This window comes from Oncorhynchus nerka, linkage group LG14, assembly GCF_034236695.1.
Source record: "Oncorhynchus nerka isolate Pitt River linkage group LG14, Oner_Uvic_2.0, whole genome shotgun sequence".
NCBI classification, from domain to species: domain Eukaryota; kingdom Metazoa; phylum Chordata; class Actinopteri; order Salmoniformes; family Salmonidae; genus Oncorhynchus; species Oncorhynchus nerka.
Genome location: NC_088409.1, coordinates 18,569,404 through 18,583,511, shown reverse-complemented (window position 1 = coordinate 18,583,511; position 14,108 = coordinate 18,569,404). Strand labels below are relative to the sequence as shown.

At 45.8% G+C, this 14,108-nt stretch overlaps 1 protein-coding gene across 3 annotated transcripts in view; it reads right to left on the bottom strand.

Annotated features, from left to right (window-relative positions):
* Positions 1-14,108, bottom strand: part of nek11 (NIMA-related kinase 11) — a 168,013-nt gene that overhangs the window by 111,492 nt on the left and 42,413 nt on the right. For all 3 annotated transcript variants that reach the window (XM_065027659.1, XM_065027660.1, XM_065027658.1), the window contains exons 4-9: positions 13,209-13,327; positions 12,947-13,011; positions 10,871-10,997; positions 7,884-8,033; positions 7,625-7,703; positions 2,957-3,042 (exon numbers count right to left, since the gene is read on the bottom strand). In XM_065027659.1, coding sequence (XP_064883731.1) covers positions 2,957-3,042; positions 7,625-7,703; positions 7,884-8,033; positions 10,871-10,997; positions 12,947-13,011; positions 13,209-13,327 — 626 coding nt within the window. The remainder of the gene's footprint in view (positions 1-2,956; positions 3,043-7,624; positions 7,704-7,883; positions 8,034-10,870; positions 10,998-12,946; positions 13,012-13,208; positions 13,328-14,108) is intronic.

The window sequence follows — 14,108 nt, the reverse complement described above, 5'->3', positions numbered from 1 at the left end:
TTTGATTGAATTCTAGCGTTGACCTTTTGTAGGTCACTTCCTATGTGGATGTAAATACTTCTTTCAACATGTAAGGTATGTAACAGGGTCATTTAGAGTGAGATAGGCAGTAATCAGACATAAACAATATACATATGAAAGAGAGGATCTAATCAAGAGGAATACTAATTGGAGGCCCTGATTCAGATATGTCTCCCACTGTCCTCTAACCATAACTTAAACCCTTACCTTAAGCCTAAACCTAACCGAAAGCCTAACCCTCAACCTAGCTTCATGTGCACATCCCAGTTCAACCCTAGCCTCATATTACCTGGACTAACCTGTACCCCTACACATTGACTCGGTACCGGTACCCCCTGTATATAGTCTCGTTATTGTTATTTTATTGTGTTACTTTGTTCTTCTTATTTTTTTATTTTAAGCAACACAAAAAAAATGCATTGTTGCTTGTAAGTAAGCATTTGATTTGATTTGAACCCTAACCCCGGCTTCATGTCCGCATACCAGCTCAACCCTAACCCGGGGCTCTCGAGTGGCGCAACGGTCTAAGGCACTGCATCTCAGTGCTACAGGCATCACTACAGACCCTGGTTTGATTCCAGGCTGTATCACAACCTGCCGTGATTGGGAGTCCCATAAGGCGGAGCACAATTGGACCAGCGTAGTCCGGGTGAGGGTTTGGCCGGGTTAGGCCGTCATTGTAAATAAGAATTTGTTCTTGCCTAGTTAAATAAAGGTTAAATAAATAAAAATAAAACAACCCTAAACCTAGCTTCATGTCCACATCCCAGTTCAACCCTAACCTTAGACCCAACCCTAAACCTAGCTTCATGTACACATCCCAGTTCAACCCTAACCTTAGACCCAACCCTAAACCTAGCTTCATGTACACATCCCAGTTCAACCCTAACCTTAGACCCAACCCTAAACCTAGCTCCATGTACACATCCCAGTTCAACCCTAACCTTAGACCCAACCCTAAACCTAGCTTCATGTCCACATCCCAGTTCAACCCTAACCTTAGACCCAACCCTAAACCTAGCTTCATGTACACATCCCAGTTCAACCCTAACCTTAGACCCAACCCTAAACCTAGCTCCATGTACACATCCCAGTTCAACCCTAACCTTAGACCCAACCCTAAACCTAGCTTCATGTCCACATCCCAGTTCAACCCTAACCTTAGACCCAACCCTAAACCTAGCTTCATGTACACATCCCAGTTCAACCATAACCTTAGACCCAACCCTAAACCTAGCTTCATGTCCACATCCCAGTTCAACCATAACCTTAGACCCAACCCTAAACCTAGCTTCATGTACACATCCCAGTTCAACCATAACCTTAGACCCAACCCTAAACCTAGCTCCATGTCCACATCCCAGTTCAACCCTAACCTTAGACCCAACCCTAAACCTAGCTCCATGTACACATCCCAGTTCAACCATAACCTTAGACCCAACCCTAAACCTAGCTCCATGTCCACATCCCAGTTCAACCATAACCTTAGACCCAACCCTAAACCTAGCTCCATGTCCACATCCTGGTTCAACCCTAACCTTAGACCACCCTAAACCTAGCTCCATGTCCACATCCTGGTTCAACCCTAACCTTAGACCCAACCCTAAACCTAGCTCCATGTACACATCCCAGTTCAACCATAACCTTAGACCCAACCCTAAACCTAGCTCCATGTCCACATCCCAGTTCAACCATAACATTAGACCCAACCCTAAACCTAGCTCCATGTCCACATCCTGGTTCAACCCTAACCTTAGACCCGACCCTAAACCTAGCTCCATGTCCACATCCCAGTTCAACCATAACCTTAGACCCAACCCTAAACCTAGCTCCATGTCCACATCCTGGTTCAACCCTAACCTTAGACCCAACCCTAAACCTAGCTCCATGTCCACATCCCGGTTCAACCCTAACCTTAGACCCAACCCTAAACCTAGCCCCATGTCCACATCCCAGTTCAACCCTAACCTTAGACCCAACCCTAAACCTAGCTCCATGTCCACATCCTGGTTCAACCCTAACCTTAGACCCGACCTAAACCTAGCTCCATGTCCACATCCCTGTTCAACCATAACCCTGGCTTCAACCACAACTCTAACTATGGTGTGTAGAATTCCGTTGGACAAGTCATCAGGGTAAGTATGTAAAAAGTGGAATAACATGATCATGTCACTGACCAGTTAATAAGCATAACATCAGATCAGAGAATCATATCATCCATGATCCCAAGTTAATCACCATTTCTTACAACCATATCGCATTGTCCACATGCTACCAAGGCACCTTGGCAAGTCATTACAGATGCAGTCTGTCAGGCAACAAATGACATGATCGTGTCAATCCTAAAGAGATGGGTGTGGCTATTGCTAAGACCTAGACCTAATCTGGTCTTTCTCTGCAGCATGTTACACCTGGCTACTCTAACATATAGGAGAGTGTGTGGCCAGCTAAGCTAATGATGACAGGCACCTTCCCTGATTGGTGCCAGTTTGAATCAGTGACGGTCTGGTTTGTTTAAGAGACAGCTGCTACTAACTGTGATTTCCATGTCTGAGTGAGTGAGAAAATGTGAGTGTGAGAAAGTGAGAGAGAGAGCGAGAGAGAGAGAGGAAGTGAGAGAGAAAGAGACAGACAGAGAGTGAGAGAAAAGGGGGTTATGGAGAGGGACAGAGTATGGCAATATTAGTGTGTGTTTGCGTAAATGCTTAAAAATCCCTCTGTCCTGATGCAGCCACATTGCGCTAAACTGAGGAGCCAGTGTTCATTCTTCATGTCTGAGGATGATAGTGGTGTGTAACTGCAGCCACGTAGCTCTAAACTGAGGAGCCAGTGTTCATTCTTCATGTCTGAGGATGATAGTGGTTTTAGTTCTCCCTCTTCCTTCATAATAACCCAAACTACAGACAACCATACAGTATATAGAGCATGTCCTTACACCGCTTTCAGTATCTGTGCTGCGTCTCTTTCTCCCACTGATGTCTTATCTCTCAGTGTCAGACTACAGAACTTGTGTTTTAAGATCTGTAGAGAGTGAGTGAGACAGAGAAAAAAAGGGAGGGGGAAAGAGAGCGAGAGTAAAAGAGAGAGAAAAGAAAGAGTGAGATCAAGGTTAACATTATCAATATTATTGCTTTATTACAAACAGACTAGTATATCCCTGTCTTACTTCACCATCGTTGATATGTTTACGAGGAGAGGAGAGGGGGACATGGAGGGTAAACCACTGGGGGAGAGGGAGAGGGAGGAGAAAGGAGAGGGGGACATGGAGGGTAAACCACTGGGGGAGAGGGAGAGGGAGGAGAGAGGAGAGGGGGACATGGAGGGTAAACCACTGGGGGAGAGGGAGAGGGAGGAGAAAGGAGAGGGGGACATGGAGGGTAAACCACTGGGGGAGAGGGAGAGGGAGGAGAGGAGAGGGGGACATGGAGGGTAAACCACTGGGGGAGAGGGAGAGGGAGGAGAGGAGAGGGGGACATGGGGGTAAACCACTGGGAGGAGAGGGAGAGGGAGGAGAGGAGAGGGGGACATGGAGGGTAAACCACTGGGGGAGAGGGAGAGGGAGGAGAGGAGAGGGGGACATGGAGGGTAAACCACTGGGGGAGAGGGAGAGGGAGGAGAAAGAAGAGGGGGACATGGAGGGTAAACCACTGGGGGAGAGGGAGGAGAAAGGAGAGGGGGACATGGAGGGTAAACCACTGGGGGAGAGGGAGAGGGAGGAGAAAGGAGAGGGGGACATGGAGGGTAAACCACTGGGAGGAGAGGGAGAGGGAGGAGAGAGGAGAGGGGGACATGGAGGGTAAACAACTGGGGGAGAGGGAGAGGGAGAGGGAGGAGAGGGGGACATGGAGGGTAAACCACTGGGGGAGAGGGAGAGGGAGGAGAGGAGAGGGGGACATGGAGGGTAAACCACTGGGGGAGGAGAAAGGAGAGGGAGACATGGAGGGTAAACCACTGGGAGGAGAGGGAGAGGGAGGAGAGGGGGACATGGAGGGTAAACAACTGGGGGAGAGGGAGAGGGAGAGGGAGGAGAGGGGGACATGGAGAGTAAACCACTGGGGGAGAGGGAGGAGAGAGGAGAGGGGGACATGAAGGGTAAACCACTGGGGGAGAGGGAGAGGGAGGAGAGAGGAGAGGGGGACATGGAGGGTAAACAACTGGGGGAGAGGGAGAGGGAGAGGGAGGGAGAATATTCACAGGACAATATAAGAAACTTGTCATGGAAAAATAACACCAGTCACGCCACACCCTGAATAGAAATAGAGGGAGAGATGGATGAGGAGGAGGGAGAGGAGGGAGGAGAGATGGTGTAGGGGGAGAGATGGAGGAGCGAGAGGAGGAGGGAGGAGAGATGGAGTAGGAGAGATGGAGTAGGAGAGATGGAGTAGGAGAGATGGAGGGAGAGATGGAGGTGGAGAGATGGAGTAGGGGGAGAGATGGAGGAGGAGAGATGGAGGTGGAGAGATGGAGTAGCGGGGAGAGATGGAGGAGGAGAGATGGAGGGAGAGATGGAGGAAGCGGAGGGAGAGATGGAGGATGAGAGATAGAGGAGGAGGAGGATGAGAGATGGAGGAGCAGAGATGGAGGAGGAGAGATGGAGGGAGAAATGGAGGAAGTGGAGGGAGAGATGGTGGAGGAGAGATGGAGGAGAGATGGGGAAGTGGAGGGAGAGATGGAGGAGGAGAGACGGAGGAGGCGGAGGGCGAGATGGAGGAGAGAGAGATGGAGGAGGAGGAAGAGGAGGAGGAGGAAAAGGAGGAGAGAGGAGAGATGGAGGAGGAGAGATGGAGGGAGAAATGGAGGAAGTGGAGGGAGAGATGGAGGAGGAGGAAAAGGAGGAGAGGGGAGAGATGGAGGAGGAGGAGGAAGAGGAGGAGGAGGAAGAGGAGGAGAGAGGAGAGATGGAGGAGCGATGGAGGAAGAGATGGAGGAGGGGGAGAGAGATGAGGAGAAATGGAGGAGGGAGAGATGGAGGGAGAGATGGAGAGAGAGATGGAGAGAGAGATGGAGGAGAGATGGAGGAGGGAGAGATATGGAGAAGGGAGAGATGGAGCTGGAGGGAGAGATGGAGGAACTGGAGTGAGAGATGGAGGAGTGAGAGATGGAGGAGGGAGAGATGGAGGAGGGAGAGATGGAGGAGCTGGAGGGAGAGATGGAGGAGGGAGAGATGGAGGAACTGGAGGGAGAGATGGAGGAGTTGGAGGGAGAGATCGAGAAGATGTGGAGGAGGAGGAGGAGTAGGAGATAAAACAAGAGACATCAAAGAACCATTGTGTTTTATGTCAACACAGAACAGCCAGGCAACACCAATTACCATGTTCACTGAGAAGGAGACACAACAGTGTCAGGCTAGCATACAGACATACAAGGGGATAGCCACATCATATACTTATACATATACTTTACATGTACACTCAGCCATAGGTGCTAGAGAGAAATGCAATGCATAGAATGCAGTGCTGACAGAAAGAAAGCTGAACAGAATACATCATGTACAGTCAGGTTAGCATACTGCACAAGGCAGAAACTAAACACAGACCACCAGATGTGTATCCACGTAATGTGTACATTTACATACGGTGCCTTCGAAAAGTATTCAGACCCCTTGACTTTTTCCACATTTTGTGACATTACAGCCTGATTCTAAAATGGATGAAAAAAAACAACTTCATCAATCTACACACAATACTCCATAATGAAAAAAACTAAATAATAAATACTTATTTACATAAGTATTCAGACCCTTTGCTATGAGACTCTAAATTGAGCTCAGGTGCATCCTGTTTCCATTGCTCATCCTTGACATGTTTCTATAACTTGATTGAAGTCCGCATTGGTGAAATTCAATTGATCGGACATGTTTTGGAAAGGCATAAACCTGTCTATATAAGGTTCCACATTTGACAGTGCATGTCAGAGCAAAAACCAAGCCATGAGGTCGAAGGAACTGTCAGTAGAGATCCAAGTTAGGATTGTGTAGAGAAACTGATCTGAGGAAGAGTACCAAAAAATCTCTGCAGCATTGAAGGTCCCCAAGAACAATCGGGGAAGAAGGGCCTTGGTCAGGGAGGTGACCAAGAACCCAATGGTCACTCTGACAGAGCTCTAGAGTTCCTCTGTGGAGATGGGAGAACCTTCCAGAAGGACAACCATTTCTGCAGCACTCCACCAATCAGGCCTTTATGGTAGACTGGCCAAACGAAAGCCACACCTCAGTAAAAGGCACATGACAGCCGCTTGGAGTTTGACAAAAGGCACCTAAAGACTCTTAGACCATGAGAAACAACATTCTCTGGTCTGATGAAACCAACTCTTTGACCTGAACACCAAGTATCACATCTGGAGGAAACCTAGCACCATCCCTATGGTGAAGTATGATGGTGGCAGCATCATGCAGTGGGGATGTTTTTCAGCGGCAAGGACTGAGAGACTTGTCAAAATCGAGGCAGAGATGAAATTAGTCAAATACAGAGAGATCCTTGATGAAAACCTGTTCCGGAGCACTCAGGACCTCAGACTGGGGCGAAGGTTCACCTTCCAACAGGACAACGACCCTAAGCACACAGCCAAGACAATGCAGGAGTGGCTTCGGGACAAGTCTCTGAATGTCCTTGAGTGGCCCAGCCAGAGCCCGGACTTGAACCTGAGCTAACATCTCTGGAGAGACCTGAAAATAGCTGTGCAGCAACGTTCCCATCTAACCTGACAGAGCTTGAGAGGATCTGCAGAGAACAATAAGAGAAACTCCCCAAATACAGGTGTGCCAAGCTTGTAGTGTCATACCCAAGAAGACTCGAGGCTGTAATCACTGCCAAAGGTGCTTCAACAAAGTACTGAGTAAAGGGTCTGAATACTTGAATACTTTATATTTTTAGTTTTTATAAATGAGCAAAAATGTCTAAAAACCTATTTTTGCTTTGTCATTATGGGGTATTGTGTGTAGATTGATGAGAGGGGGGGGGGAATAAATAATGTAATCAATTTTAGAATAAGGCTGTAACCTAACAAAATGTGGAAAAAGTCAAGGAGTCTGAATACTTTCCGAAGGCACTGTACATGCTTCAGATACAGTACATTATTTGACATCTCACATGAGCTTAGCTGGCTTTACGTTTCATTGACTGTATGTGTGTGTGTGCGTGCGTGCGTGCGTGCGTGCGTGCGTGCGTGTACGTGTACGTGTGCATGTGTATGTGTGCATGTGTATGTATGTGTGTATGTGTATGTGTGTATGTATGTGTGTGTGTGTGTGTGTGTGTGTGTGTGTGTGTGTGTGTGTGTGTGTGTGTGTGTGTGTGTGTGTGTGTGTGTGTGTATTGTCAATAAGAATGTGGACGACAGATGAAATGCTGACTTTCTAACCTGTCATGGTGGAAAAGGTTATGAACACAGAAAATGTGCTGTGGAAAAAAGTGAACTATGACAGGAAGTCAGTTTAACATTGAGTAAATCCAACCAGCCAGTAGGTTTGATTAGTCTGTGATTCTGGTACCATAGCTCCGCCCATTTGACCTTTGGAGCATCCCCAATGAATCAACCAATCAATCAGCCTTAGGAAGTATATATATTGCTGTGATATGTGTTATGTTTCCAGGATAGGTCTAACCTGCATACTGTCCTCAATGAATTTTGTCTTCAGAGCTTCTGCAGCAGAGAGCCTAGATGATGGGGTTTTCTCCAGCATCCTAAAAGAGAGGCAGCACATGGTTCTGGATAAGTTAAGGGTTCGGGTTTGAAGGCGGGTAAGACACTCTTTATCCTGTATTATCATTTTTGTACACGTTGAAGCACAATGTGAGAGTATTGAACTCTGACCTATGTGTTACTGAGTTGACCCTTACATTCTCCGGCTAATGCCTTCTCACCTTTGCATGAGTGTGTTGAGCTCCAGAGAGTATCTGGCTGTCAGTCTGGGGGTTTCTCCCTCCACTATCTTCATCACAACTGACAAGAAGTTGTGTCCTTCAAAGGCGTGTGACAGGCAACACATCTCATACAGGATACAGCCTATGGCCCTGAAACACACACACACACACACACACACATTACATTACATTACATTTAAGTCATTTAGCAGACGCTCTTATCCAGAGCGACTTACAAATTGGTGCTTTCACCTTATGACATCCAGTGGAACAGCCACTTTCACAAACACACACACACACACACACACACACACACACACACACACACACACACACACACACACACACACACACAATCAGCCAACACAGTTCACAATGGTAGTGATATCATCAACACCTCTGGGTACACCTGTATTGGTTAAGGATACTGGATCCACTGGTCCTGACCTGAAGTCGATAAATCAATGTCGTCTCATATTTCCAATATGACTAATACCCCACATGGACTCTAAACAGATCAGTAAGAAGTGAGAACATTAACACATCTGGTAATGGATCTGTACACATCTTATATCGAGGTGTAATAAAGCTCCCTTCTCCTGCAGGTTGTTTGGCATCAAAGGAAAGTGGCCATGAATAAACAGATTAGATGGGAGAATAATAAATGCCCGCCAGACATATGTGAATGAATATACTAGCTCCCGTTATTACTCTTGGTGGAATAGAGAGATAACCAAACGATGACAGGAAGCAGATGGAAGTTAGAGAGTTAAAGGTATTATTTGTCAATCATCCACCTCTTTGTCTTTAATATCACACTCTCTTAATCTCTTGTTTTATTGCATCCTGCCACACAGTACACCAGAACAACAATGCAAGTAATACAAATGGACAGAGTGATTCTACAATGACTATGAATGTATTCAGATACCATAATTATTCATTATTCAACCATGCTGGTCATTTATGAACATTTGAACATCTTGGCCACGTTCTGTTATAATCTCCACCCGGCACAGCCAGAAGAGGACTGGCCACCCCACATATGCTCTCTCTAATTCTCTCTTTCTTTCTCTCTCTCTCGGAGGACCTGAGCCCTAGGACCGTGCCCCAGGACTACCTGACATGATGACTCCTTGCTGTCCCCAGTCCACCTGACTGTGCTGCTGCTCCAGTTTCAACTGTTCTGCCTTATTATTATTCGACCATGCTGGTCATTTATGAACATTTGAACATCTTGGTCATGTTCTGTTATAATCTCTACCCGGCACAGCCAGAAGAGGACTGGCCACCCCACATAGCCTGGTTCCTCTCTAGGTTTCTTCATAGGTTTTGGCCTTTCTAGGGAGTTTTTCCTAGCCACCGTGCTTTTACACCTGCATTGTTTGCTGTTTGGGGTTTTAGGCTGGGTTTCTGTACAGCACTTTGAGATATCAGCTGATGTACGAAGGGCTATATAAATAAATTTGATTTGATTTGATTTGATAATGGAGGATAAACAAACAATATCATCTACATTTCCCTGGAAAACTCCATCTTATTTTCCATATCAAATGTTCCATTGTTTTTATATCAAGTAATAATTGTATTATTTGATGTAAAATAAGAAGAAGGGATTGGGAAGAGGAGTGGACATCCAGGCATTACAGGGATTTCAAACATCTACCACCAGGCAATATCTCATTGTGACCTAACAGAGTTGTGACTCTACTTGTTGCTCTAATCCTCGTACTCTTTCTAACCCTTAAAGTCCATCTCCCACTTCCTGTCTTTACTTGTTACCTACAGTGAGCCCTCTCCTCCTTGTGAGATCAGCTAAACGGGCCGTGCGTGGTACAGTAGAGCGGTCGAGGCGTGAGGTGACCACTTCCTCTCTCATTAGTGTGGTCTATGGGAAGAGACGCTGAGCCTAGCGGAGTGAGGAGGAGTGGGAGGCAACAGACTACCCAGAGGGCTGTGTATCAGTGTCTGAGATCACCACCATCTTCTCAATTGGCTTCTTGGTCTCTTCCTCTCTGTTGGATAAAATAAGCCAATTTTCCACTCCCACTCTGGGATTAGTGGTAATTTCCTCTTGAAAACAGATGAATAGAGAAAGAAGGGGGGAAGGAAGCTGCTGGCAGCTGGGAGGGACAGTGCAGAGTTGACAGACCTTTTGTCTCCATTCAGTACTATGTTCTACCGGCTCTACACAGATTCTTCTTCATGAATAACTTCTCATAAAGACTATTATTTGAAACCATGGAGCACTGGTGCTGAGGGAAGTCATGTACAGTTACTACTGTTGCATTATTTTCAAACAACTTTGAGCTCAGTAGATGCTTGCACTTCAGACTGCAGTGAAAGATGAGGGATCTGTAGTCGCTCTTGGCATTAAAGGTGTTCTTTATGCTCTCCTGCTGATCAGACCATAGGCCGTATCGACTCCATTCATCATTATACATGAATCCATTTCTACCGCTCTTCTACACTTCATTACTCATCACATATTCCAGTCCATATCCAAAGTGCCTCTTAGCCATGCTCCTTTTGGACTGCTTTGAAGGAAATGCCAGCCAAATCTCACAATGAGTGTCTGCCTTGATACGTGACAGCATTACCCAGCATTCTGAACTCAGCACTGTAGCCTTGGCAGGAAGCAGAGACAGAGGAGGAAACTGGATGTCAACAACTCTCTTGAGGTTCGGAGGGGAATGAGAATCAAAAAAGAACTCATCTTCAAAACACAGAGCTCTAAACAGGTGTTTGTTTCATTAAAAGTTTTAAACATGACAAACATTCACATAATAAAACGTGTGGTGGCTGCCACAACACAAAACACGCGTTACAAGTGTTAAGAAGGTCACTACACACATAAACACACAAGATAAATGTCAATGTCCACTCACCGTTCAACCTATCTAACCTTACCTTTCTTTACATTTGAACTTTAACCTAACTTTGACCTTTCTGTCTTTGAGCCTCAGTGTGCTGCTCCACCTTCCTACCAGATATCAGACTTGGAGTCGTAACCGTGGTGGTTCAGGACTTCAGGGCTCATGTAGTAAGGCGTGCCCGTGAAGGTGGTGGCCAGGTCACATGACCCCATCAGCAGACAGGACACCCCAAAATCACCTGAACGGAGGAAGAGCAACACTTATAATAATAATATATTATATTTGTAGAGTGCAATTTGCATAAGATAGGAAACAAAACAAAGAACAATAAACAGCAACAATACATTGCCTAATAATGCTAAATCTAGACTTTAAGCAGATGAATTTATCAAGCATTATGTGGTGATTATTTCCAAACTGGAACCTGTTCCTATTTCCTGTGCCCTCATTGATCCCATCTGAAAGGACCAGGGGGATGGGTGTGAGCACTATGCAGAAGGACAATAAAAAGGCTGAAAGAAGTGTCCGCCATATTGCTTTCACCTATCCAGTCCTCTTTCGAGTGACAAGGATGAGTCATCATAGGAAGAGGAAAGAAAGACAGTTTTCTGTTTGGAATTGAACCATTAGCACATTTTCTGTATGGAATTGAAAAATTAGCACATTAAAGTAGACCGTTTTCTGTTTGGAATTGAACCTTTAGCACATTTTCTGTTTTTAGAATTGAACCATTATCACATTAAAGTAGACAGTTTTTTGTTTGGAATTAAACCTTTAGCACATTTTCTGTTTTTAGAATTGAACCATTATCACATTAAAGTAGACAGTTTTCTGTTTGGAATTGAACCATCAGCACATTAAAGTGCATGCCCTGATTATGTTCTTGTCAAGTGTCAATGTGCAGCAGGTAGGAAGGAGTCAGGTGCAGGACACAGAACTGAGTAAATAACATACTTTACTCGAATAAACAACAAAATAAATTCCACACAGGGAAAATACTCCAGCTCACAGAAAATAGCGAACACTTCACAACGAACAAACACGCACAAAACCATGTGGGAACCAGAGGGTTAAATAGGGAATAAATAATATTGTAATGGAAACCAGGTGTGTACAATAAAGACAAAACAAATGGACAATGAAACATAGATCGGTAGCGGCTAGAAAACCGGTGACGTCGACCGCCGAACACCGCCGGAACAAGGAGAGGCACCAACTTCGGCAGAAGTTAAGACAGTACCCCCCGCCCCCTTGATGCACGGCTCCAGCAGCACGCCAACACCGGCCTCAGGGACGACCCGGAGGACAAGGCGCAGGACGATCCAGGTGGAGGACGATTCCTGCAGTAAGGAAGGGTCCAGGATGTCCTCCTCCAGCAAACAACTGGCAGTGATTTACACAGTGGGCTACAGACGGTGTGCTGTGTATAAACTGTGTGCTGTGTATAAACTGTGTGCTGTGTATAAACTGTGTGCTGTGTATAAACTGTGTGCTGTGTATAAACTGTGTGCTGTGTATAAACCGTGTGCTGTGTATAAACTGTGTGCTGTGTATAAACCGTGTGCTGTGTATAAACCGTGTGCTGTGTATAAACCGTGTGCTGTGTATAAACCGTGTGCTGTGTATAAACTGTGTACTTTCAACAGTTTTGTATTCCTGTAAGGGGTGCGTAATCAGTGGCAGGGAAGTCAGACGCAGGAGAGCAGAACTTAGTAATAACCGGAGCAGTTTAATAGCGAAACCCACAGTTATAAAAATAACAAGTATATTGGGTACAAAACCCGTCACGCACCAAACAGCACGTGCACAAGCACTTACAATAAACAATCCCAGACAAAGACATGGGGGGAACAGAGGGTTAAATACACAACAAATGATTGAGGGAATTGAAACCAGGTGTGAGGAAAAACAAGACAAAACACATGGAAAATGAAAAGTGGATCGATGATGGCTAGAAGACTGGCGACGCCGACCGCCGAGTGCCGCCCAAACAAGGAAAGGACCCGACTTCGGCGGAAGTCGTGACAATTCATCCATTACCTTTGTAGATAATTGTATGCCGCAGACATATGGAGAGAGCCTTAGAATTTAACAGGAGTGACACAGCCTCCCTGCACTTTTAAGGACTAGCAAAGATTTCAAACAAACAAAAAAACTCCCATGGGCCCCTGCTGCATTGGAACTCACCGATTTTAACTATGTTCCTTTTCAGGAAGATATTTTTGGCCTTCAGATCTCTGTGGAGGATGCGCCTGGGACAGAGGAGGCAGGACAAACAGACATCAGCAGACAGGCAGACAGGCAGGAATAAAATAAAGAAATAAACCTTGCACAATGCAATCATGATACTTTGAAGTCCAAAATATATCCTTGTTTAGATCCCTATGGTTCTTAGACCTCTACCTTATGTACTCTTCATTTTTGACAAAAGTATAAATACAGTATGAACCTGTTATGCATGTAGTGGAGTCCAAGCAGCAGCTGGATCAGCCAATCAGTGACCTGGGTCTCAGGCAAGCTCTGCCCTGCTTCTCTCACTTCCTCCAGATGACAGTCCAAGTCCCTGTCCTGGAGCATAGAGTATTATAGCAACAGACTTAGATATTCATACAGATACCCACATCACAATAAATGCATGCAAGCGTACACAGGCGCATGCACGCACACACCCACCAACACACTATTGTGGATACACATTGTGGAAAACCTTTTACAAAATACCCATTCCGATACGTCTATAAGTTCATTCATTTCCATTCTGGGGGAAATGTGCATCAACTCTAACTGTAAGAGCTAAGTGCATCAACACTAAGAGAGCTCTGAATCCTCGTCTCTATTTTACACTCCAGACAGAAAGGTCCTCTGTCAGCTGCCATTGTGACCATTTAACTGTCTGTGAGGATAAGCTGGAATGAGATCTGAGCTTCATTCTCCCTAATGGGACTTCCAGCGAGAACAGAACAGCACCAATGAACTTCTTAATGGAACTGTGGGGGTGTCCTCACTGGTTCATTCTGAGAGGCACTGAGTAGGTTATGATGCTCTGGCAGTGTGTGTGTGTGTGTGTGTGTGCGTGCACATGCCTGCATGCATCTGAGCTTCTGTGTAGTGGGGGAAAGTGTATTTTGTGTGTATATGGGGGGTGATGGAACAACATAAGCTGTATCTGTGTCAGGTGAGGCTCAAACTGCTTTAAGGGAACTGTTTAATGAAATAAATAAGACACAGAAATGACTAGAGGGAGTCCGACCGCAATTGAAATGATTATGATGATGATGAGCACCCGTTGTCTCTCTCTCCTCCCTGCTGCAGTGACCACCACAGAACATCAACAGTGTTCATAGTGTTT